The 27,109-nt window shown below is 39.8% G+C and overlaps 1 protein-coding gene across 1 annotated transcript in view; it reads left to right on the top strand.

The window, feature by feature from the left end:
* Positions 1-27,109, top strand: part of plxna2 (plexin A2) — a 205,948-nt gene that overhangs the window by 112,391 nt on the left and 66,448 nt on the right. Inside the window, exons 5-8 of the mRNA XM_046869113.1 lie at positions 5,867-5,967; positions 20,361-20,484; positions 23,115-23,268; positions 25,486-25,582. Of these exons, the coding sequence (XP_046725069.1) occupies positions 5,867-5,967; positions 20,361-20,484; positions 23,115-23,268; positions 25,486-25,582 (476 nt within the window). The remainder of the gene's footprint in view (positions 1-5,866; positions 5,968-20,360; positions 20,485-23,114; positions 23,269-25,485; positions 25,583-27,109) is intronic.

The raw sequence follows: 27,109 nt of genomic DNA on the forward strand, positions 1-27,109 counted from the left end.
GAATATCATTTACAAACATCTGCTAGAAAAAAAAAAAAACTTTTCCTTAGTTGGCTATAATAAATAAAAATAAAAATCATAATTCCCAGTTTATCAAGGAATTAGAATCGGATATACCAGCCCAAATCTACTGTAGCTAACCCTCACTGTTTAATAGATGTCTTCTGGTCTCAGATCAGTTCACCCTTACACTTAAATCTTTATTGCATCAAATTTAAGTTCAGTTTAACCCTACCTCATCTTAATATCCTCATATCTGGGTGATCTCAGGACTCAACTCAGGATACAGCTCATGCTGGATAAAAATATTGGATAAGAATCATTATGTATCTACTGATCCCATATCAACTTAGCTTTGTTTCTTTCCCCTGATTAAACACAAATCCCCATATCCCAAAATATTAGTCAAAAGCTGTTACTCTCTGCTATAAAATACACCTACAGTATATGCTATTTTTGTGCACTTTGTGGGCAAAGGTTTGTGGACACCTAACCGTAAGATCCCATGTACATTGTGAACATCATATTCCATATTTAGTCCCTATTTTCTGTTACAAGAACCTCTTCTGAGAAAATATTCCTCTAGATTTTGGACTGTGGCTGTGGAAATTTTGTGATCATTCACTCACAAGTAATTTTAAGTATTGACATTGGCATTGCAATGTAAGCATTTCAATTCATCCCAAATGTATTCAGTATTGAGGGTCAGAGCTTTATAGTCGAACAATCAAAATGTTCTACTCCAACTCCAATATCTTCATGGAGCTCGATTTGTACACATGGTTTTTAAGTGAAGGGAAAATTCATGCTACTGCATCCGAAGACATGCTTAATTTAGTGCCTTTAAGTTTGTGGTAACAGAACCACACTTGACTGGAAAAGTCAATTGTCCCAATACTTTTGTCCACACTGTGGAGAATGTATTACATACTACATCAATATATCTCTTAAACATTGGTATTTGTTTTTCATCCCGAACAGTGATAACCAAATTAAAAAACAAGAAATGAAGTTTGTGTATTCATGTTTAACAGTGTTGTGATTGTTCAAATACTTAATTAAAAAGTAATATTGACAACAAAGTACTTTTTGGCACATCCAGCAGGGAAAGTGTGTATGCATTATGCATAGCAATGATTTTTCATTGTAGAAACATTTACACACATGCACACATACACACACACACATGCAGCCTGCTCACAGTAGGAGAACAGGCCTCTTTGTGTTCACTTGCTGTGTTGAGTGACTGTGGCGTGTGGTCAATGTCAACGTGGACAACACACTGGCCAACAGCTGCTGCAGTTTGCCCCAAACTCTTTTCGTCTCATTTACACCCCCCCCACACCCCCCATAGACATAAACACACTACATTCTCAAAGTCCTGCTCAACACATACAAACACACACACACACACACACACACACACACACACACACACACACACACACACCTGCTGAAGTATTATCATCATGCTCAGCAGCTGTCTCTATGGCATTACTTTTTTTATCATCATCTCACATATCCATACATCTGGCTCAGCAAGAGTTATCCTGAACTAATAATCCTTCTCGGCTAGCGTGTTGAGAAATGTAGCCTAGCTTATCAGCGGTGTCCGTTCAAATCGCACATGAGGAAGGCACGGCCCCAAAGACTAGACCAGAAGCCGAGGCTGTGACAGAGTGTCATCTGGCAGCGGGCCAGTCTGTCTTATGTTATTGCAGGGTAAGGATGGTGTGGGGAGCCGCTGAGAGCCGCTGGCCGCTCTGCTTTGTTAGTTTTGGCCCCTGGTGTGAGTGTTTGTTAGCAAACGCCTGATGTGATGGACTCATTACTTTAGACCACCTGTTTGTCCTGGGGCACAGAGAGAGACAGAGAAGAAAGAAAGCGAGCATCACCCACAGTCAGCTTTCATATCTGCTATTGAGTGACACTGTATGTGAATATAAACAGTGTGTTTGTGTGTGTGTGTGTGTGTGTGTGTGTGTGTGTGTGTGTGTGTGTGTGTGTGTTTGTGTGTGTGTGCAATTCATCAAGCAAAAGTGACTACAGACAACAAAAGTGCTGTTGATTAGCCAGAGCTGCATGCGCATCTTTGTAAAGAGAAGCAATGGTGATGGAACAATAATGCATTACTTCTTAACTCAAACACACTAATGACATTTTGCCTGGTCCTACTCCTACTCCTACTCCTACTCATACTCCTACTTCTACTTCCACTTCCACTACACACACACACACACACACACACACACACACACACACACACACACACACACACACAAACACAGCATGACCCTAAGTATTATTTACCCCATCCTGTTACACACACACCTTGAGCTTAACCATTTTAAAGATTACTTTATTTTCCATTGAACACATTGTGCAGGAGAAAGAAAAGAATCAGCCTGGGGCTTTTTCTAGCACTGTTTCCATTACATGAGAAATAGCCACTGCCCCCACATTAGATATTCACAGAGGAACACCACGGACTCTGATACTAAAGCATTCTCCACTTTGATATGTTTTAAAACCTTTTGGTCTGTGAGGTGAAAAAGCGTCAGCCACTGAAAAAAATGCACATTTATTTAACTCTAAGTCAAAAACCCTGTCGGAGGAAACAGGAGACTTTTGATAATGATTAACACTGGTACCACTGACATAGCCTGGAATTAATCACTGGGAGATCTGCATAATTAAATTGATAAGTGCTAGTGCTCATGAGTTTTGGGTGAATGCCAGTAGTAGTAGTGGTGGCATTTCAGATTGTTTCATTTAATTACTTAAGGAACAATCTACCATCAGCCAACTTTTCTATCATGATAATATTAATAGGTGTTCCAATGGAAAAGGATTATAAATGCTTGCAAGTAATAGAGGTGGAGGATGACATCGTTCTAAATGAAAGCAGAATCAAATTGGTGCTTGTTTTTCTACTCTTGCTAAAAACAAACTCTAGTATTTCTATGGCAATCGACTTAAAATTACTACCTCAGAGTTTAGCTAGGTGACCAGTGGCTTGCGGATAGAATTAATGAAAATATACAAAATATAGGACCACTCTGAGCTGCTGGGAATGGTTCCACCTCAACAGACTAAAGATCCATAAAGTTTGAGGATGAATTTGGACTGTAATTAATATCAACAATCTACTACAATGGCTCAGGACCACAGTTTGCATGAGCAGTTCCCATCACTGCACACCTCGACAATGATGGAATTATAATTAACGGACATTCGCCAGCCACCAGATAAAAATGGTTTCCCTTTTGTGTCTGGTTCCTCTCAAGGTTTCTTGCTCATGTCTTCTCATGGAGTTTTACTTGTCAAAGTCGCCACGGCTTCCTCATTAGGGTTAAACGTACACTTAAACTTAAACTTATAGTCACCAAATGTATACAATTTATAATTGTATACAACATTATAACCGCTTTATCTATGTTAAGATGCTTGAGACAATGTCAATTGTTAACAGCGCTATACAAGTAAAATGAATTGAATTAAAAAAAAATAAAAAATGCATGATTCTGATTCTGAAACTGGTTACCCCTGCTTCTGAGCTTTGTAGCAAGCTTGTAGATTAGTATTTAGTGTGATTCAACTTACTAACAGGTGTCTTTGTTTGACATCTGGGCCAGTTAAATAGGGAGGAGAGACAATGAGTACTGTTGTTTTAGCATAGTTTCTGCAGTAAACACAATGAACACATTGTACAACTCTGACTGACACTTACACTAATAGGTCACTAAAAGTCATGTGATCAAGTATTAATACTTCACACTGCATCAAAAACACAAACATCCTCACAGTGTGTTAGTTATTTTTTTTACATTATTTATATGTATATAATTTTCTTTAATATGTATATTAAGTATTTAGGGATATTATTATATTAAAATGTATTGTATTTGATTTCATTCATGTTTTCTGTGGAAATTGTGAAGAACCTGCTATGAAAGCATTACTAGCACACACTGTATTTAACTGTTTTACGTAAATTGAAACTTCCTGATTGCTCTGATGTGTGCACGTTTGCACATCTTTCTCAAGCCATATCATCTCAACATTCACTATATGGACAAAGGATTGTGGACACCTGTGCATAAGATATGTATGTGCTTTTTTGGAACATGTAATTCCACATTTTGTCCCCACTTGCTGTTATAATATTCTCTACTCTTCTGGGAAGATGTTTCACTAGATTTTGGAGTGTGTTTGTAGAGATTTGTGCTTATTCAGCCACAAGTAAAGTAAAATCAGGATGGAGGGTGAGGAGGCCTGGGGGGCAGTCAGCATTCCAATTAATTACAAAGGTGTTTAATAGGGTTTAGATCAGAGCAGGCTATTTGAGATCTTCTACTCCAACCTATATAAACCATATCTTAATGGAGCTGACTTCATGCACATGGCATTGTCATTTCTGAACAGGATTTGGGTCTTAGCTGAAGTGAAGGACAATTTAATGCTAAGACAGCCTATAGAATTGTGTGACTGCTAGCTGAAAACCTTATTTTAAAATAGATTTGTAATAGTGTGGATTTGACCATGAAAAAAAAAAAATTATCAAATCAAAAAGCGTAATTTGTAATTTGTGTGTTTGTATGCACATGTGTAAGGTATCCAGGTGTATTTTATGAGGGCCTTTTAATTGTTTGTTTGTTTGTTGTTGTTGTTGTTTTTTTAAAGAAGCTTAAAATAAGAAAATATACTCCAGTTCAAAAAGAAGAAAGAAGTAAGAGTAGGCTGGTTGTCAGGACAAGGCTTTTCAACATGTCAAGCATGTGCAGAGTGGCTCAGGGCATTGTGTCTCAGTGAAGGAAAGTAGCAGCCTTGTACCTCACAAGCCATCTGCTATTTTGATTGGTATGTGTTTGTGTGTATGTGTGGGTCTATATTTATGGGGTCATCATAGTAGAAGTAACGGTTTGTTCATCTTGTAAACAATTAATGATTAATCACAACCACAAACCTTTTTTGGATTTTGAGACATGAGAGTTTTATCTGGCAAACTGAAGTGTGTTGTTTTGGAAGTGTGACACATCCCTGAAATAAACAATTGAATGTAAAGCATTACACTAAAGGCAGAACTTCTTTTTTATAGTTATCTTATATTGCAGTATGTATGACAGTGTGCATGTGTTTGTTTGTTTGTGTCACTTATACTTGGCCTGACAAATGCACTATATCTGCACAATAGATTACAGTTTCACTCGCTGGTGTTCATCTTTCTAATAAGCTTTAAAACACACACACTGCACCAGTTGCTCCTGCTGCACACTTTTCTGACCACCTGTCCACCATCCAAAACCAGGACACTCACCCACACACACATACACACACACTCACAGACACACAAACAGACACACAGAAGGACATTCATATCTTTACTCTCCAACTTTACACACACACACACACACACACACACACACACACACACACACACACACATATACACTCCTGTACTACAGTGCGTTTTTTTTTGTTTAGCCACCGGTGTTATGTGTTATGAATAAAAAGCATGCTGTGATGTTTTCCTGCTGTCTCGGCCCTCCTGAGATGATAGAAATCAATATTCCTTCTATCTGACCCTTATCTACTTTCCACTAGATCCAATTAACTTCCTTTGAACACCCCGCTGTCGGCTCTGACCAGTAATGAAAAGCTTGCTTTCAGCTCAGCGAGAAGTCAATGCAAGTTCACGTTTCATGCTCAAATCAGACTTTTTTTCTGATGAACTCACAGTGATTGTGTGCATATGTATGATCTATAAAATCAAATCTAATCTGATTGGAACAGATTGGACCTGCGTATGCGTGTGTGTGCATGCTTGTGTTTGTGAGCAGGTCTGACAGCTGTCTAATCTTTACAGGTGACGCAGGTGCCCATTGAGTCGTGTGAGCAGTATGGGACATGCCACGAATGTCTGAGCTCCGGAGATCCGCACTGCGGTTGGTGTGTGCTGCACAACATGTAAGTGCTCTTATTTTTACATGGTGCTCACTGTGCCGTCGATTAGTCCATGACAATGACACAGAGCTCATTATGTCAGTCTCTGTGAGATCATTCGCTCAGAGATCAGACTCTCCATTACCTCCTCCTTTTCTCTTTTCTATTTATAAGTGCAGCGCAGGACAGCAAAGATCCATTCAATTTATTTGAATAAAACAGGCGAGCTCAGCATTTCTTGTGGGATGATACTTAGCTAAACTTCAATCTCATAGAAAGGATTCATATTATTTTGTTTCCTCACAAATAGTACGAGTCTAAACATACATGTCTAATTCACATGCAACATGCATCACAAGTTATTGTGATAATAAATTATGGAAACATGTGGAAAATAAATGAAGAGCTGGTACTGTTACGTGTGTTTTTATTAATATAGGCAAAAAAATCTGTTTTCCTGTGTTACCAGCAGGTAGTTATGTAAAATGTTTTAATTAAATCTTACTATTATTTTTCTTATAACTCTTATAACTTTAACATGATTGTAAGATATTCTCAATGACCCATAAATCTTCATAGAACCCTTAAAAGGGCCTAAGCATGTCATTTTAAGTACTATGCAAGATGGTAATGTTTCATAAATATGTAATTCATTCTAGCTTGAAGTGGAAGTGTAAGGTGTTTGTCTTGGGAACTTAGGAACTGTAAAGATAAAAAAATTATATTACAATTAACAAAATGTTGAGCGGGGTTCTAAAGCTGAAAAAAACAGGCTTCCAAACCAAGTAAACTGTGTTGATATGAAATGATTATAACCTTTTGGCTATATTCTCGTTTGGTAGATATTTAAGGCATTCGATAGTATAGTAACCCTTATCCAGAGCAAATTACAATGATCTTATTCATACGGAGCATCTGAGGGTTAAGAGCCTTGCTCTGGGGCCCAGCAGTGGCACTTTGCTGATGCTGGCATTTGAACTGACCACTTTTAGATCAGATGTTTAACACTACTCCACTAAATTCTGCTGTTTGATGTACACCATAAAACTCAGGCACAAATGCTACCTGACTTCTAAAGATCCATGTCTGCAGTGTTGACCATACACCTACAATTTGTGTTGCTGAAACCATTATTTTAACTGTTGTAGTCTCCTCATCTTCATACTTCACACAATACTTGCTTTAGTGGATGATACTGATGCTCAATTCAATGATCTCACTGTAAACCAAGCAGTTAAAAAGTTTCACTCAGAATTTGCACACATTCCAAGCAGACGTGAGTTTGCTAACACATGGAACTGATGATTAGCAAAACTGTCAGTGGAATTTGTGAACACTTGCTTTCGGATAGCATACGTGCCGCTACAAACGCTGCATGATACAAATAATTAGAATTTCATGTTCTGTTTAACACTCACACAATTTTCAACCTTCTCACACATTCAAATCTGCTGTTTTACTTTTAGTCACGATTCTCTGTTCCAGATATCTGTATATTCACATTTTATTATTTCTCTCCTGCTGTTTGCCAGATGTGTGTGGTACAGTTTTGCAATTTATGATTTTTTTCCAATAATTATTCTTTTTTTTTTTCTTATTCTGGGCATTGGGGAGAAAAGTAAGAGTAGGTTTACACCGTGAGAAAGTAAACACTCCTACCGCAGCCTTTGACACTCAGCGTAGGGTCCGTCACTGTCACCTGGTGGATCATGTGTGTTACTACACCCAGCTTCATCAGCATGTTTTAATGCACAAATTTAGATTTTATTTTCTGAATATTTTTTTTTCTGGGCTGAATTTACAATATGAGTCAGACTATCACATTTCTTTGTTTGCAGTTTACTCCAGCATGTTGCTTGCTAGTGCTTGTCTTTCCCTTTCCCTGTCAGCACAGCGAACACAGCTTCATCCTAATAACAGAGCTACTAGCATTTTCCTAATGCTGGCAGCACTGTGAAGAGTGCACTTAAAGTAATTTGCGTCGCCCTTGCAGCACAACAGGGACAAATAACCGGCCGAGTGCAAGGTTCTTTAGTGTTTCTCTTCAGCATTCCAGAACAGGTGCTGTTAGTTAGTCTCCACATGTTTAAAAACTTTTCAGAAACTGTGAATATTTTGTCTTTAAGGTTAAAGGAAAAAATGGGCAGGCATAAGGATTTAAGTGAGTTAAGTGAGCACAGTGCATCGTCTAGACTTGTCAGACTTGCTCAAATCCTTAGGCTTGCCAATTTTTATGCTTAAAACACATCAACTTTGAATACAGAATTTTTACTTGTTGCCTAATATATCCCATTAACAGGTGCCATGATGAAAAGACAATCAGTTTATTTACTTCACCCAGGATAATGTTATAATGTCATAATGTTATGTACACACACATGTACAGAATTTCTTGTGTACTGTTGTGATTGTATTACAAGATGCTATATGGAATCAATTGACAAACTTTGTTATAGTTGCAGTGACACAATATTATTCCAAAAGTTGCTGATCAGCCAAATTTGTTGTCTTTCATTTTGCATTAAAAAGCAAAAATCTTCTTATATTTGGTATATCAGGAAAAAAAAACAACACATCAGCACTTTTTTAAACATTACGCTTTTATGTGCATGGCAGCACAATGTTTCCAGACTATTCTCTATCACTGTCCTATGCTTTTTTCTTTTATTTATTCTCCTTCCAATTATTTGTCTCTACTCATCACTCAGACTATTCCCCCCCCTTCTCTCTCTCTCTCTCTCTCTCTCTCTCTCTCTCTCTCTCTCTCTCTCTCTCTCTCTTTTCCACCATACCCTCAGCCCCAGATGCGGCAAAATCGGGCACATTCTCCACAACTGATGCTGTCTTGATGAAATTAGCCTCCTCTCTTTTTAGCTGTCTTTCTCATTTCTCTCTTCATTTCTTTCGCTCTCATCTCACCGTCGTCTCTCATGGCTGCTTATTTCTCACTCCTGCAGAACCCTTAAGTGTCTCTCCCTCAGGAGATGACAGGGAGGAGAGAAAGAGAGGGACTAAACGAAGGATGGCTCTCCATGCATAATCTCTCACACCTTTTGAAGCTGTGAATGGGTCTCTCTCTCTCTCTCTCTCACACTCTCTCTCTCTCTCTCTCTCTCTCTCTCTCTCTCTCGCTTTCTCCACTGTTTATTACATATTCACCTCTCCTCAATAGCTGTGCTTTCGCCTCGTAATTAGCTACATGGCAGCACATTAGCATGATGCAGCATGAGGGGTACAGTGAAGAAAGTGGTCAAGACTAGAGCTTCTATCTGTCGCCCCCCCTGCTAACCCCCGTTTCCCAAAACCGTGCCACAGAATGGCACGATCCACTGACGGCCCCTGTAATTACCAGCAGCTGCTGCTAGATGAGTGAAAGGAGAAGAAGAAGAAAGAGCGAGCAGAGGAGAGGGTGACGGCCAGAGAAACGAGTCTGATTTTGGCACACCCGGGCCACACAAAAGCATCCAGCGTTTAGATTGCGGTTGCAAACACGCTTTTGTCTCAAGCACACTCCAGTCTCATGGGTGTAGATAAGAGCAAGCTTCAATCGTGGTCCTCATTATGCACACGCTCATTCCCAAAGCTGAAGCTAGAAAGATTTTCCCTCTTGTTGTCCTCGTTCAGGCCATTCACAAGCTGCAGAAGGGTGGCTTAAGGATAAAGAAGGGAAAAAAGACAAATGGAGAAAATAAAAATAGTGTGTATAAGAGAGAGAGAAAGAAAGAGAGAGAGAACAAGAGAGAGTATTGCATTTTGGAATTAATTTATTTGTAATCATCTATTATCCAGACACTAATGTTATGCATGTATAATACGACAGACAGGCAGACAGATAGATAGAATATATGGACCAAAGTATTGGGACACCTGACTTCTTCAGCCAGATGTGGTTCTCCCACAAACTGTTACCACAAAGTTGAAGACAGAATGTCTTTGGATGTGGTAGTGTGAAATTTTCACTACACCTGAACTAGGAGACCCAAACCTGTTCCAGCATGGCAATGCCCAGTGAACAAAGCACCATTAAGATATGGTTTACATGGGTTAGAGTGGAGGATCTTGAGTGGCCTGCTATAGAACCCTGATCTGAAATCTAGTGAACATCTTTGCGATGAATTAGAATGCTGACTGCACGCCAGGCCTCATCACCCTACATCAATACCTGACTTTACTAACACTCTCTGCCTGATTGAACACATTGGTCCACACTTCAATATGTAGTGAAACATCTTCCCTGAAGAGTGGAGGTTATTATAGCAGCAAATGTAGACTAAATGTGAAATGGGATGTTTAAAAAGTACATTCTTATCTTATGGTTAGTTGTCTTTAAACCTTTGTCCATAGACTGTAGAAAGAAAGATATATGATCCACACAGTACCTTTTTGCATGTCACTAAATGGAATAAATCAGCTGGCACTAGGGCCCCTCTCAACTCTCACTCCAAAGAAAAGAAAATGCAATAATTTACCATGAAAATTCAGCACATCCAAAAACTTTTTCTAGTTTACGCTGGTAAGTTTGCTTCCCTCTCAACTCAATACTATTGTCCCAAGGTGTGCCAGCTTTCATCTTCAAACTTTCACCCAGAAACAGATTAGCTGAAAAATGAAATTGAAACCTCCACATTCAACATTCTATGAAGTCATGAATCTATGAAGTAATTTCCTATAGAATGTGGTCGTCTATTTTAGAGCCGACCACCCAAAAACAGAAGTCCTTGTCTGCCCGCTTCTGATGTTCCTCTAGAGAAGCTGAGTAACAACACATATAGTGCTTATCTCTGTCTGTGTTGTCACATTTTCCAGATGAACAAAGACAGTTCCTGTTGAGTCTGTGAGCTGCTACAGTGTTATAATTCCAGAGGAACGATCCCCAAGATACTCTACTAGATATTTAAAGCCTCCCTCGCTTCCCCACCTGAGCGCTGTCTGGGAAAGGCAAGTTACAGTTGGGCGTTTATAGGACAGTGGTCTGACCCCAATTTTCGAACAAGCGGGGCTATGCGAAGAAAAGAATTTCACTGTGCAATAATGTGACAAATAATGTCATCTACTACAGTGGAACCCGGTTATGTCGATGTCCTACGGGGTTGCCAAAAAGCATCAAGATAACTGATGATCGAGATAAACGAAAATCAATATGGCGGCAATATATTAACGTGCTTGAAATTTCTTTATGTACATGATGTGCGTTAATAAATGAGAATGTGCATGCACGTGTTTTTGAAGGGTTTTTTTACACAACAGCGTTGCCGCGATTTGTTTGATGAAGGCATGCTGTAAAAATACATACAGTACATGTTTGTTAACTGTCAGGAATCCTTTCTCGGCCGCCTTCTCTGAAGCTCCCGGCTTCAATCGCGCACATATGGTGCTCGTTTAGCATCATCACCAGCTCCTATTTAAACTTCCACACTCTCACTGTCCATTATTGTTGGTATATGTTGGTTCACGGCGGTCGTTGTTATCGCTCATGCGTGCCGTGTCTTCCCACCGGCACTCTCTCAACGGCTGCGCTTTTCTTCCCAAAGCGCATCGCGGATTCCCCCGATCCTGCCGGTGTTCATTCTATGCTTTTGCTGCTCATCCCACGTTCTCCTGTGTACTGTTCAGCGCCGCGCTTCTACTTTCACCTCCCGTTCATCGCATAACATTTAACAACAAAAGGCATATGTGCACTAACTAACAGCAGCGATTCACCAGTATACAATACAACACCTGTAGCATCTGTAAGGCTTGATTTTTCTGCCACTTCCGCGAGTTCTTCTGCGGCTGCACAGTGCCGATCGAAATAACTGACGTTAAATGGCAAATTTTTCCCCCTTGAGCTCGAGATATCAGGGTTCGGCGACATAAAAAAGTCGACATAACCGGTAAAAAATGCTTAGACAAAGCGAGAATTTGGCGGTTCCACTTCAAAAACGTCGACTTAATAGGGTTGTCGAGTTAACCGAGGTCGAGATAACCGGGTTCCACTGTACTTTAACTTCTTCTCCCTCTTCCATTGGTTTAGTAGCTGGATTGTAATCCATTCCTGACAGAGCGTATCACACCTCTAAATTTCAAAAGGCACACATAAACCTCTATTTACTTTTCGTACAGTTTCAATATTATTGTCAACATTACAACAAAACCTCAAACCTGAGTCATTATTAAACCTGACATTGTCTATTTAGCCAAATTATGTAAATTGTTGCCAAAAATTGGATTGGATTTAGACAAAGACTTTCTTCATTGCCTTTTCTTGACAGAACAAAGTCACCAGGTTCTGGGTCAGCTTACTTTAAGAAATCATTTCTTCCTTTAGGCGATCTGGAAGCATATCACACAAGTCCTGCTTTAACACTGACCACCAGCAACTTAACAGCAAGATGATAGATGTCCATCCATTCTCCATGCCTCTATGGACAGGTCGCTGTCAAGCATGTCCACTGACTGCTTGGGTAATTTACTTCTTTCACCACTGAAAGCTGACTGTCTGCTTACAAATTTCAGTACACTCCGACAAGAGAACCCGAATCTGTACAACCCTTTTCATTGCCGGAGATCAAAGAAAAACTTGGAAGGAGCATCCATTTTTGTCACACTTTCAAAACGCGAACAAACCCTGCATTTCTTTTTTTTTTTTCCACTTTGATAGAATCATATAGCCTCGATTTCCTGACTTCCTGACCAATTTTGGCTTTTCACTTCTTTATATGATATTGTTGTGTACTCTTGACAAAAGTATTGGCACTTTTGCCACCTTCAACCTCGACAACTAGCAGAGAAGCGGCTTCTGAAGTTTCAAAAGCCACAGAAAAGATCATCTAAAAGCATTGTGTTCAAATGCAACACTTGACCATGTGCTTTTTTACATGAAATCTAAGTATAGTTCATGGACCTATGTAATGATCTGGAACCCCAACAGGTTATGCATTGACTCTTGAATACATTCTACTTATGTAACCTATAAACACAACCACACATGCAATCTAGAATGTACTGGTCACTGACCTTTGAGAAAATGTTTCAAGCTAATTGTCTTCAGTCTCACACTCCAAATGCTGCCTGTTTCTAGAAGATTCCTGTCCATTGCTGAGAACAGTACCAACACCTAACACCAGAAATCAACACCTCAACATACAAAAAAACTTCAAAAGAGCCTCCTCTTCTCTCCTACAGCTAGAGCGTATACACATCTAAAAAACAAAAACCTCGGTCTCAAAGCAAGCTCTCTCCCAAATCTTTCTTTTATAACTTATTCATGTTGCTGCATCTTTCCTTCAACATCAGCTATTTTTTTATTTCCCTTTTTCTTTTCTTTCTCATTTTTATTTTGTATTATTATTTATTATTTTTTTCTACTGCATCTGCTCTTTTGCAGTAATATAACCGTCTTTATATTTCACTTTCTTCTTTTTGAGTTCAATCACTATTTGCTTCATTTGTTTGAACTCAATTTCAGAAAAGACACAATTTTTCATTCAGGTTGAACTGCTGCATTTTACATCCCTGTTCTCTCTTCTTCTCTTCTCTTCTCTTCTCTTCTCTTCTCTTCTCTCTCTTCTCTTCTCTTCTTCTTCTCTTCTCTTCTCTTTCTTCTCTTCTCACCATTCCATCTCCCCTTTTTTATCTTATTTGTTCCATTTTTCATTTTTTCTTTGCTATTTTTTTCTCTCCTCTGATTTCCTCATTACTCTTTTTTACAGTGTCCCTTTCCTTTACTCCACTATTCTTCCTTATTCATCCACACTTTTCCTTTTCATCCTACCTTGCTTTTTGCTTGTTTTTGTTTCTTCTCTTCTCTTCTCTTCTCTTCTCTTCTCTTCTCTTCTTCTCTTCTCTTCTCTTCTTCTCTTCTCTTCTCTCTTCTCTTCTCTTTTTTCCCCTCACTTCTTCGTTCCTATCCTTATTAATATAAGCATCTTCCTGAAGCGCTCTCACTCTTCTTTTTATTCTTCTTAATTGTCCCTACTGAGAATAACATTTCTATATGGACTACTTCCAAGAAGCTCAGGTGTAAATAAGTTCTGAATTACAACCACATCTCAAATGATCTAAGCATTTGCGTTGTTCCTGTTTAACATGTTTACATTTCCCACTGTCAGGCAACACTGCTAACAACCCCCACTGTAACAACCGTACGTTTTCACATATTCAGGAGTCATCATGATATTCTGCAAAAAAGCTAAGCACAGATACTCACAATTACCTCACAGCATTTAAGATATAAAATGAATAGCAAAACAACTCAAAAGAGAAAGAAAGAGAGAAAAAAGAGAGCAAGATAAAGACTGACAATGTGGAAACCTTTGCTTTTGGATTTGGCAGGATTATTCTCGCCAACAAAGAACACTAATCCCAGTGATCTGATTGGCTGAGCTCCAACGTGGTCAGAGGTCATCAGAGTTCCTTTTATGATCTACTCTCATGCAGTTGCCTTGAGTTTCTCTATGAAGCCAAATGCAGCAACATCACTATTTTCTCAGCCATGGCAGAAATCCAGAGAACAGTTCATCATTTTATATATAAAAACAAACCATGTAAACAAATTTTAACAGTTGTGAAAATGTTTTTTTTTTCATTCTAAAATCACGAGGTATTTAAAAAGGATTATGTACACAGACTGCACTTTTCATCAGTCACCTCACCATCATATGTCACATCACATGAACACCACACCATTCACTGTCTTCTGTTTTTCCTTTTCAAGGTTCATGTTATGCTCCTTATTTTTTTTTTCATTTGTCTGATGTTTAGTTTCATTGTGCTTTTGCGGAACCTTCGCAATACGAATACATACATTTATCTACATTTGCAGCCACCTGTCCTCAAATGATTGATCAATAGCGTGTCAGTGGTGGTTTTGATGCCACAGTAAGCACTTCCAGTACAATCTAGTAACTTTTAAATATGACAATTTTGAATATCAGAACTGAGGATATCATATAATTAATCAAACCACTCTGTAAATCTAGCCCTTTAATTAAACTGAATAGATGGATGGCAGTTTTGGTTAATATTCATGATGTCATGGAACTGAGGTGACAATGGATGCAAGTGCAGATTTCCTTTTATAATAGAATAGAAATGCAAAAAAAATATTATGATCAAGATTATCATGTCCTGAATGACAGACTACAACAACCTGTGGAAGATGAAAAGCGATACTATGAGCACCCATTCACAGAAAATGTGACACAGGTACAAAAACAATTAGTTGAAAAGAATCAGTGGCTCATTGGAATTGTAGTGCTGGTTCTGGTGCTCAACCCTGACAAATGAGGTGAGGGGGTCAGAGGTTCATCATCACCTCTTAACCCAAGCTCCCCCCAAATACTTTATATGAAAATTAATTTGAATAAATTAATCCAAAATTATTATTTTCCATAATTGACATGTAATAAATTGTTATATGCTATGCATTTTTATGCTTTCTTCATTGAAATGTTTACTGATATGTTCACTATCTACTTGCTGATAATGGGATTAAGTCCTTTGTTTATTTCCACCTAAAGAGATTGATGCAGCAGCATTCTAATCGTTTAGTCTGTCCATCTCTTTGAACTGCTCATCTCTAAACTCTGCTCAATCAGTTCAGTTTCCAAGTTCAGCATAATAACAAACAAAAGATTGGCTTCAGAGGAAGAAAAAGAAGAAGAAGAAGACAAAAATTAAAAAGAAGAGCAACATTGTGGAATGTCCAAGTCAGAGCCCAGATTGAATCATTTGGAAAAACCTGTGGGATGTCCCACTTAAATTGATCTGGGGCATTTTTGTAAGAAATCTGGAGCATCTATGGTGAGCGGTGAATTTCACATCTAGGCCTTCAGTGGTGTCCCACCTGAATCAATCCACCCCTTAATGTCATCAATATTATACAGAAATGCAATATAACAATATAAAGTTTAACACAGTTTTGAACTGTTTTGGCTGACTTTTCCTCACAAAGTCCAACTTTTCTTGAAATGTCAATTTCAAAAATAGCCTTGTAAGTATGTCTTCGACCAAATCAATTTCTTTTCCTTTTTCAGCCATAATGGAATGAAAAAAACAAGCTATTAAAGCCTAATGAATATGTTTGAGCTTGTGCAGTTTGCTACAAATGCGGTTTGCAAGCTTTGTCTAGTGCGCTTTCTGATCAGCGAAACAAATTAACGTGAAAATGCAGATGTTATTGAATGCCAGCTAGCAGGCCCCAGAGTTACCACAAAGCGAGAGGCACACAATTGTATAGGACGTCTTTGGATGTGGTATAATAACATTTTACATTCACTTGAACTTCGAAACCCAAACCTGTTCCAGCATGGCAATGCCCCTGTGCACAAAGTGAGCTCAATTACTATATATGGTTTACATGGTGTGGAGAGGAAGATCTTGAGTGGCCTGCAATAGAGCTCTGATCTCAAACCTACTGAACACTTTTGAGATGAACAAAAAGCACATCCCATACTTATGACCAGGTATACGAAAAACCTTTGGCAATGTAGTGTATGTTAATATATAAAAGTTTTTTAACAGAATATCATGTCGATAGGTTGGGTATACTTCCACAGCCAGGTTGCTTCTTAATACTTTGCCGTAAAATATTGTAGATTCTACTTAATTTACATTTCATTAAAAAGACTGAGAAATTATCTGACATGATTTATCCTGGTATTCATTTGCATTTTGACTTGAGATGTAACTTATACATTACCTCTATTCTGACAGCAAAGAAATACTATAGAAACTAAACTCACATCAATAATATAAACAATCAGTGTGGGCTAACGTCACCAGCTCCCTAATGCTGCCTGAACTGAATCCATATCAAACCAGAACTAATCACAGTGAGAATAATAACCAGCACTCTGAGGTCATTACAAGCTCCAGCTTGCACTGTGTATATTGAACACCACTCAAACGTTAGCATGGACCACAACGCTGAGACTGCATCTATCAGCACACCAAACGATCTCCCAGCTGCATATTGATTTCAGCGTGTGTAAGATTCAGAGGAGTGTGCACTCACACTGAGACACCACTGAAATGACTGAAGGAGGGATAGAGAGATGGAGGAGATGAAAAGCTAGGGGAGATGGAGGAGATGTGGAGATAAAGAGATGTGAAGTGTGACTTAGAGGAGATTGAGAGTTGGAGAGCTGGGAAAGATGGAGAGAAAGAAGAGGTGGAGATCTGGGAAAGATGGAGAGATGAAGGAGATGGGAGATAGAGACATTTAGGAGATGGAGATATGGAAATATTGATCAGATTTAGAGATGCAGATAAAAATGGGAATAAAAATATAGAAAGATGGGGAAATGGAGGAGATAAGAAATGGAGGAGATTTAGAGATGAAAGGATAAAGAGATAGAGAGATAGAGTAGATTGTGAGATAGAGGAGGCAGGCTACAGTTGTTTGCTCAGTGCTGTATTGTTTTGGCTGATTCGGGAAATGAGGAGATTATTTGCAAAAAGTGTCTAGTACTGTACAGTAATCTCCTCTCCTCTCTTCAAGGTTTAGGGTTCAAGGTTCAAGGTTTTTTATTTTTCAGTGCCACCATATGTGCAAACATACAGAGGAATCCAAGTGTTTTCATTGTCAATCCAATCTAGACAGTTTGTATTAGCAGTCAGTTCAACATCAGCTGTTATACAATAAAGAACAGATTTTGTATGAGGTAACAGCTAATATACATCCATACTGAAGTACTAAGTATAAAGGCATTTGCAAGACAGATAGCAGCAGTATGACAGTAGTACAAAAATAATTCACAGAATTCTGACAGAATTCATCCTTTCTCTTAATTTTGTATGCTCTCTAATGCTGACCTTTTTGCATTTTTCTTAATTCCTTTGCCATTATGTTTGCTGATTCTGTCTCGTTGCTCTTCTCCACCCCTCCACTCATCACCTTCTCTGTCATTTCAACTCCTATTTTGTCTCATCTCCTCTTCTCTCACCTACTTCTATCAAGTTGTTATTTTTCTCATCTCCCCTCCTCTCATCTATTCTTATCTCCTTTCCTCATCTCATTCTCTCATTCTTTTTTCTCTTGTGTCAGCTTTCCCTTCTCTGTGCTCGTGCCTCCTTCACTACTTTCTCTACTCTTATTTTCTTTTATTTACCTTTTTCTCATTCAAACTCAGGAATTTTTTCATATTTGCAGTTGGACCTTATCGTGTGAATTTGAATAAACCTTGTGAACATAAACATAAACACACACACACAAACACACACACACACACACACACACACACACACACACACACACACACACACACATACACATTTGGAGAGAAGACAGGAGAAAAGAAAAGAAATCTTTCTGTCATCCATCTGCTGTTGTCATGGTGGTGTTTTTTGTGAGAGAGAAAAAGAGAGAGAAAGAGAAATAGAGAGAGGAAGAGATACATAAAGAGAGAAAGAGAGAGAGAGAGAGAGAGAGAGAGAGAGAGGACAGTGTAATTGCCTGTCTGAAACACAGGGCTAAAAGCAGGAAGCAGACTAGAGCCCAAAGGTTAGCCCGCCATCGCCATCACCTTCTCTTGTCACTTGAACACACACACACACACACACACACACACACACACACACACACACACACACACACACACACACACACACACACACTCACACACACACACACACACACACAGCAGAAGCATGTGTGTGTGTAGAGTGTGTTAATGATGTCGACCCTGTAAGCATTCCATGCAGCCCTAGAGATGGCCATGAGCTGTCATAAAAAAAGACAAAGCCAGGGACAGACAGACAGACTGAGGCAGACAGGTGGGGTAGGCACACACTTCAATTAATGAGAGCAAGAAGAGAAGGATCTAACACACATGCGCACACACACACACACACACACACACAATGGCCGTCTATCAGCACCATGGCAACCGCAGCATCCCCATACCCTCTCCAACCCCAAAATAAAAATCAATGCTGAGCTTTGGCAGCTTATTTGCTGTGCACACACATGCATACACACACACACACACACACACACACACACACACACACACACACACACACACACACACACACACACATGCTCACACACACTCTCCCACATGCATGCACATATTCAGACAGTAAAGAATTCACAAGCCATCCCAGACATCTGAAGGCGCATTAAGTGTCATTTTCCCTCGAGCATTAGGAATGTAAAAGAGATGCGGCAAATTGTCGCCATGTCAGGAAGGCCTGAAAGAGAGAAAGAAAGAGAGAGAGAGAGAGAGAGAGAGAGAGAGAGAGAGAGAGAGAGAGAAAGCGAATAAGCAAAAACAAATAGAGATTTGATAAAGCACAGACACAAAATTTACATACATCTGAAATAAGTATGACTTACTGTAATATTACACTCTGAAAGCAACCCATATTGTAGATTTTATTCTAGGTGACATACACACACAAACATACACACACACACACACACACACACACACACACACACACACACACACACACAAGAGCCTCCTGAACGGCAGCAACTCAAACTACCTTAATGTGTTGTTCTGCTGCAGAAAGCTTTCAACTGAGCGTTTTGTTGTCAGGAGTATCATCTGAACAAAGGCTGCTAGTCTGCCTAGAATCTAGAATTTCCGGGAATTTTTACACATTTGCTGCAAATATAAATTCAGAATTTTTGTTAGAGCCCACTTGAGCTTTTTGCCTTTTGCACCTTGTGAGGAAAAAAGTGCTTACACTGCACAGTCGTTCATCTCGGTAATTTGGGGTGAATTCGAGGGGGACCAGTTGTCGAAAATCTGCTAGATGTGCAGACCGGGCTGCGTTCAGGACCAAGGACAGCAGCTTTCTTTCTTTCTAACAACGAACTCTAAAATGAATGATTGTTTTTATACAATTTTTTGCCTTTTCTCTATTGCATTGCGTTGGCTGTCAAGGAATTAAGAAATATTCTCAATTTCCTATTATCCCTATAGAAGGGATTTTTATTTTCTTTGGAATGCACCCAAAATGTGGATCAGCACTTTGTCAATAACTTCCCAGCCAATCAATTAAATTGACTTGCATATTTTTTCTTGCAGATTATGGAAAAAAAGACTACAAATGTTATTTAAAAGAACATTGATACAAAAAAAAAAAATCAATGACTAAAATAAAACCAACCCCTATAAAAAGAAAAATGGACATTCGGTGCTACCCAGATGAGGATGGGTTCCCTTTTGAGTCTTTTTCCTCTCAAGGTTTCTTCTTCATGCCATGAGTTATTTTTTTGCCATTGTCATCACTGGCTTGATTATTAGAGATAAACCTGCAGTTATAAGAAACACTAAACTTGTACATTCTTTTATACAATTTTATAACTTCTTTATCTCTGTAAATCTGCTTTGAGACAATGTCCATTGTTCAAAGTGCTGTACAAATACACCTGAATGGAATTGGAAACATGAGATATATTTCTGCTGTTCTTTCTTCCACAGGTGTTCCCAGAGGGATCGGTGTGAACGAGCCAACGAGCCATACCGATTTGCAGCCACGCTGAACCAGTGCATAAAGGCCACTGTGTATCCTGACAGCATTGCGGTTTCTGAGCCCAGTGTACCGGTGAGAGATCTTTACCACACTCCCTTACCAGACTATACATTAACATTAGCTCTGTAGTATGCTTTATGCTGGTATGATTTTAAATTATATTATTATTGATTATTGACTTGAATTTTGATCATACTACTTACACTATGTAGACAAAAGTTTGTGGACACCTGACCATAAGATAGGTATGTGCTTTTTGAACATCCACATTTAGACCACTTTTACACTTATAATAGCCTCCATTCTTCTTGGAAGATGTTCACTTGGAAATATGTGAGGTTTTATTCAGCCACAAGGGCATCAGTAAGGTCAGTTACTGATGTAGCTTAGGTGAGGAGGTCTGGAGTGCAGTCAGCGTTCAAATTCAGACCAAAGGGCTTCAGTAGGTTTAAGGTCAGAGTTTTAAAGCAGACCACTTGAGATCTTCCACTCCAAAGCATGAAAAGCATATATTTATGAAGCTGGCTTTGTACACAGGGGCATTGTTATGCTGGAACAGTTTTAAGTCTCCTAGTTCAAATAATAGGAATATTTTATTTTAGCGCATCCAAAGACATCCTATACAATTGTGTGAATACTTTATGGTAATAGTTTGGTAAAGAACAACATGTGGCTGGAAAAGTCAGGCATCCAAATACTTCATCTATAGTGTCCATGGAGAATATCAAATTTTGTATGAAAAATTATTCCTTCCGAAATTCTAAATAAAATTGAATAAAACAATAAAGGCAAACGAAAACACACAAAAACAGATGTGGCGTGTGTTGCGCTCTCTCTAGTGACTGCACACACCAAATTCAAATGCGGTCCGTGTTTATGGACTGTTTTCTCGCTTTTTTCGGTGGAGCAGTAATGCATAGTGTGGGAGGATGGGAAACTGAGCGAGCGAGCAGTGTGTAGGTGAAAGGTGCACGTGTGGGTGAGATGCCAAAAAGTGCATGTGTGTAGGCTGATGTTGGGGGTTTGTTCGAGATGAGTTTGGTGCGTATTCCGCCACAGAGAGTACCGAGTCAATGTCTGTTCTTTCTGCCTTTTTGCACCTTTTTTTTTTTCTAAAGTGAACATTTTCTCTGTCTCTCTGGTCTTCTTTCTTTGTCTTGTTTATGTAGGTGGTTGTTAAATTTGAATGCTTTGAATATCAAAATGGTATTTGAAGAAAAAAGATGATTTTTTTTTAAGTGCGGCGCACCTAAACGGTGTGTGCTAAAGATACGTATGCCTGTAAATGAGCTGTTTTGGCTCTACTGCACTTCATAAAATGACAACAGGGTCACTGCTGCTCCAGTAGCAGGAAAAGCATCACCATGACAACAAAGCCCGTCCGCTCCAGGGGTAATGGGAATACGGAAAAAAAGCAGCGAAAACAATCAAATTACCTTTATTAAAAATGCTGGTAGTGATTAGCCAGCACTGAGCATACATGTGCATCAGAAAGGAACAGCTAAGCCAGGACTAGGGAGAAAAAATGTATGCGTGCAAGAAACCGCTGCAAGCAAGCAACTCTACAGACACACATAGAAGCTCTATAGTACTCTACCAACCATATTAATATTATAGATCTTCCAACAGACTAAATGATTATGATTCAGGCGAGTGTTCGCTCAGTGAGATATAGCTTGTGTCTTTTCATGTGGACCACAATATGCTGTAGGGTTAGTGATCAATCGGAATAGACAGAAATTTCATGCAAAGTGCTCCTGATTCCACAAAGAATAAATGAATAACTAAATAAAAAAAAAAACCAGACAAACAAACAAACATAGAAATAAAAAAAAGAATATGTGGTATTTCAAATACACGATTGGTGACCCCAAGAATAATTGCTGCATTCACATCGTGTGAAAACTCTAGCGTGCACACACACACACACTACTAAATCAGTAATTAGCAGCTCTCTGGTCTTGTTGCTAGAGCATTAGTTTAGCAGACATGACCGTGCCTTGAGCTTCTGAGGTAATTAGCTGCTTTATGGACATTCTTTTGCACAGGAAGTCCACATGAAAAGGACACGGGATGTGTGTGCGACAGGTAGGATGGTTAATCAGGCCTTGTTGGTAAGACATTACCGTTCCGAGAATCTGACCCGGGTCCTCTGCGTAAGGCTGTAGACAAGCCGAACAATGGAAAACTTCTAACAGGGAGGTAAAATAGAAAGCGGGTAGGGCGATCCTTACAAATGTCAACCCGGTCATTACTGCCCAAGCAGTGTTTGAGCCCAACACACACACACACACACACACACACATACACACACCTAGACCAGAGAACTGGAAATGTTTATTTATAGAGTTCTCCAGCATCTGTGACTGCTCCCCAGAGAATGACTTCAAAGGGCTGTGTGTGAATGTTTTTTGTGAAGTGAAAGAGAAGTTCAAGAAGCTGATTGAATTTGTCAGATGTCCATTTTCATCCGTTTCAAAAAAAAAAAAAAAAAAAGGGAATAAAGGAAACAGTCTTTTTTGGCACGTTTCATAGTGCCTGCTCACCTGCATCTGAGGCTAAGAGTTGGCTGACAGTTTGTGCCATTGCCTTATGCTCAGACCATCTGCTGTGTACCTGATGAAGCTTGATTGAAAATACTGCAGTGCTAATAGCAGCTACACTCAGATGCTTTTCCTCTGCCTGTCTTTCTCTGTGTTCAGCTGCTGGTGAAGGTGACTGACGTTCCCGATCTCTCTGCTGGAATCACGTGTGCCTTCGGGAACCTGACTGAAGTCGAAGGGACGGTGAATGGCAATCAGATCCTGTGCATCTCTCCTGCTGCCAAAGATGTCCCTGTAATACCTACTGATCAAGGTAGACCGTTAAGAAACTCCTTTTTCCCTTCCTTATCTCCAGTTTACTCACATGCACCAATTAAATCACAAATAATCCTGATATCACTCCATTCCTTAGTTCTCTATTTTCCCCCATTTCCTCTCTCCTCCCTCTTCTCCCAGGGGGTGTGGCTTTGGCTAAGCTCTCTTATGGATGTTCTATTAATAGAGCCTCTCAGACGCGTGCTCCGCTGCCTTCTAACGAGAGCTTCATTCAACGAGGCTCTGCGCTCTCACGCCCATCGATTCCACACACACTGCAGCTCTAATGAGCTTAAACTGACCTCAGGTCAGCCTCGGGGCCGGAGCCATGCTCTCAACAACACTTACACCTATTACAGGTGATATTTGTTGCCATTTTTCCTGTGCACACTCAGCACAAGAGAATGGAAGCTGTCATTAGAGGTGTGAAGTTGGAAGTGGAACCTATGTAGATGAACGCTGGTGAAAATAAATATATGGAGAGATAGATTTAGAGGAATAGGTTAGAAAAAAGAACGTCTCATTTGGTGTCAGATACAAAAGGTCAGTTTTCTTCCAGGTGTTTGTGCCGCAACTCTAACGATAAATCTGGCTTAGTCGACAGCTCATTTCAGTAAAAGAAAGCGTCTCGGATGAGCGCGGGCTCGCTAATTAGTCGCACTCTGTCGCACTTTAGCTTCTAATCAAAGTTAGATGGTCATGACGGACACCTGTATGAGGCAGCCGGCATGTGAGTAATCCCACAAGTTCTCAGGGTAAATGACAGCTCTGTTTACCCACAATCCTCAACTTCCCCCAGGGAGCATGGCCCAATCAGTTTGAGCCCTCAGGTAAATGTCATCTAAACCTCATATTTCCTTCTGTCTCCTTTAGATGCATTAGGCAGTATAGATTATTAAGCATCACCCAGGAACATCGATCATGTGCAGTATTAATAGCTCGTGGGCTAGGCACATCGAGTTTGTAGTGTGTGTGTGGTGAAGGGGGGACTAATATTTCTCATCCTGATCTGTTTTCCTGAAACCAAAATGTCAGCTTATGGGAATTTCTGAGAAAGACAGTCCTGAAATGTAATAAAAAATAATCTGCTATCCCTGCATGTGTTATAATAAATAAAAAAATCTGAAGAAAGCAGAGAGAGCAGGTGTGAAGGATAGCTTGGGGTCACAGCTGACTCCTACACACGGTATGCCAGCCGAATTTGTGCCCAATCGCTCATCCGAGTGTGAGGAGCTGGCTGCTTATTGAACGTTTTTAACATTTTCAATGCCTTGCCAATTGAGACCGAGCTGGCTGCGTTCCGTGCCGATGGCAGCAGCTTTGCTGGCTCTTCACTCGGCACTGCGGCCCACAGACACCATCTCGTATCAACACAGGCACTGCTCTGCACCACTGTATGAAACCCTCACACGTGCTCTGAAGGTACAGGGCAGGGTAAAGCAAGGGAAAGCAGTTTCTAGCCGTATGCCTCAGACTAAACGTAGCAGACCAAGTAACACATTGTCTGGATAAAAAAAAAACAACAAAAAAAAGAAAAGCTATTACAAGCAGATTTATGTGTGCACAAAACACAAAAGTGTTGAACTCACACAAATAGTGGCAGTGTCCAATTCAGTGGGGCTTTTGCTATGGTTTTATAAGTGCACTATATGGATAAAAGTACTGGGACTCCTGAATTTTCCAGTCATATGTGGTTCTTCCCCAAACTGTTACCACAATGTCTGAGGCAAACAATTGTATAAGATGTATTTGTATGTGGTAGCATATACATTTCCCTCTACTTGAAATAGGAAACCATTTCAGTATGACAATGTACAAACAGATCTGCAGGAAGATATGGTTTACATGGTTTGGAGTTAAAGATCTTAAGTGGCCTGCTATAGAGTTCTGACCTCACAAACCTATTGAACACCTTTGTTATGAATTGGAATTCTGACTGCACCCCAGGCCTCCTCACCCTCCATCAGTGCTTGACTTTACTTACAATATTGTGGCTAAATGAGCAAAAATCTTCACAGCCACACTCCAAAATTTAATGGAAACTTCTTCCCAGAAGTGTGGAGTTTATTATAACAGCAAACTAGGACTAAATGTGGAATGGGATGTTCACAAATCACATTTACAAAAGTTTGTGGACACCTGACAATGAGATTCATGTGTAATAAAGAATTCACTTTGCTTCCTTTATGTGTGTCTGTGTGTCTGTGTGTCTCAGACTGGTCTGGAGTGGAGCTCAGGCTGAACTCGAAGGAGACAGGTCAAATGTTGATCAGCACCGAGGTTAAATTCTACAACTGCAGCGTACACCAGCTGTGAGTCTCATTTCCCTTTTTACATATACACTGTATGTACAATAAATTGACACTCATTTATTAGCACCAGATTTGTAATTTGTTTTTAATAATTCTATCTAAAGTGTTTTCCAGTTAAAACATTATATACTTGATCATTCAAAGGTTAGGTTTTGGCAGTTTTGGAATTTGAACTCAAAACTTTCTGATCTGTCACTCACAAGCTTAACCTCTGAGTCACCTCTTTCAACAACAAGCTGCACTGATAACAGCCTAGCATTGAACTCCCTTGTACTGAAAGACAAATAGCAATAGTTTCCTAACCTTTATATTCGCTAAAATGACCCAATAACAATCCACTTATTTTCAAATGTCAATGTGAAATGGCTTTTTCCTTTTTCCTTTTGCCTAAAATGGAACAATCCTGAAAAATGACTATATAATATACTATATAAGCTCTATTTGCAATACATTGTTGTGTATTCATGGCTAATGTGAAGTGAAGGAAAAGGATGCTTTTTTCCTTTGCGAGTTTTGACAGCATTGACTCATTGCAGCTCTGTAACCTTGACTCTGGCTGCATGGTAAGATATTTTGAAAGTGTTGCGTAAAACGGACATTAGTAAGCATGTTTGACCCAAAGGGCATGTTCGTGCATACTGAGTAAGATCACCATGGTAGCGAGTCAAGTATTGTGAAGCTGAAAGCGACATGGAGTGCTCAGAGACCCCTCTAGTGGGGGTGCAGTAAATTGCTAAGAGATCTGGCTGGCATGCGTGTGATGTTCTGGTGCCATATCTAGCTTCGGCTCTTACTATTCTAAAAGGCATCCATTAAAGCTAATAGCGTCCGATTATTTGACATTTTTCGAGCGCAGGAGCGGAATTTCTCAGCTCTAATCGGGCTGTTCATATCCTGCTCACGTGTTTTGTGGTGTCTCGTTCGGTCTGTGGAAAGCAGACGCTCTTCTGCACCAGAGATGAAAGAGCTCGATTGGCTGGAAGCTTTGTGAAATGACGGAGGAGGTGCTGGCCACAGTAGGAGATGACAGGCTTTTTTTTTTCAGCTTTTATTCTCAAGTGTCCGTGTCTCTACTTTCCTGTTGCCCCGATTATCGGCGTCCCCTCCTAAGCCATTCTTTCTGAAACATCCCAGCAGATCTGGAACTAATCAAACAAACTCCCTCTATCCGATCCCCTGAGTAATCCCTCAAACACGCATCCATACACACACACACACACACACACACACACACACACACACACACACACACACAAACATCCCTTTGCCCTCCCAGTGTGTCTCACCAGCTGCCTCTCTGTGCCCATGTCTGAGGGGGATTATGGATACAGTGGAGCAGAATGGTTCTTCTTGGGTGGCATGGAATTGCATCTCATCTCATCACTCTTTGACACCGGCTAAGTGTTTGGCACGCTCCTCCCCACCATCCTCTCTAGCTCCTCTTTCACTCCCCTGATATAAATCCCTTAAATAGTTTCTCAGAGGCATCATACAGACCACTGAGATTGTAGATTCTTGCTCAGGAGC

Source organism: Silurus meridionalis, chromosome 16, assembly GCF_014805685.1.
Source record: "Silurus meridionalis isolate SWU-2019-XX chromosome 16, ASM1480568v1, whole genome shotgun sequence".
Classification (NCBI taxonomy): Eukaryota; Metazoa; Chordata; class Actinopteri; order Siluriformes; family Siluridae; genus Silurus; species Silurus meridionalis.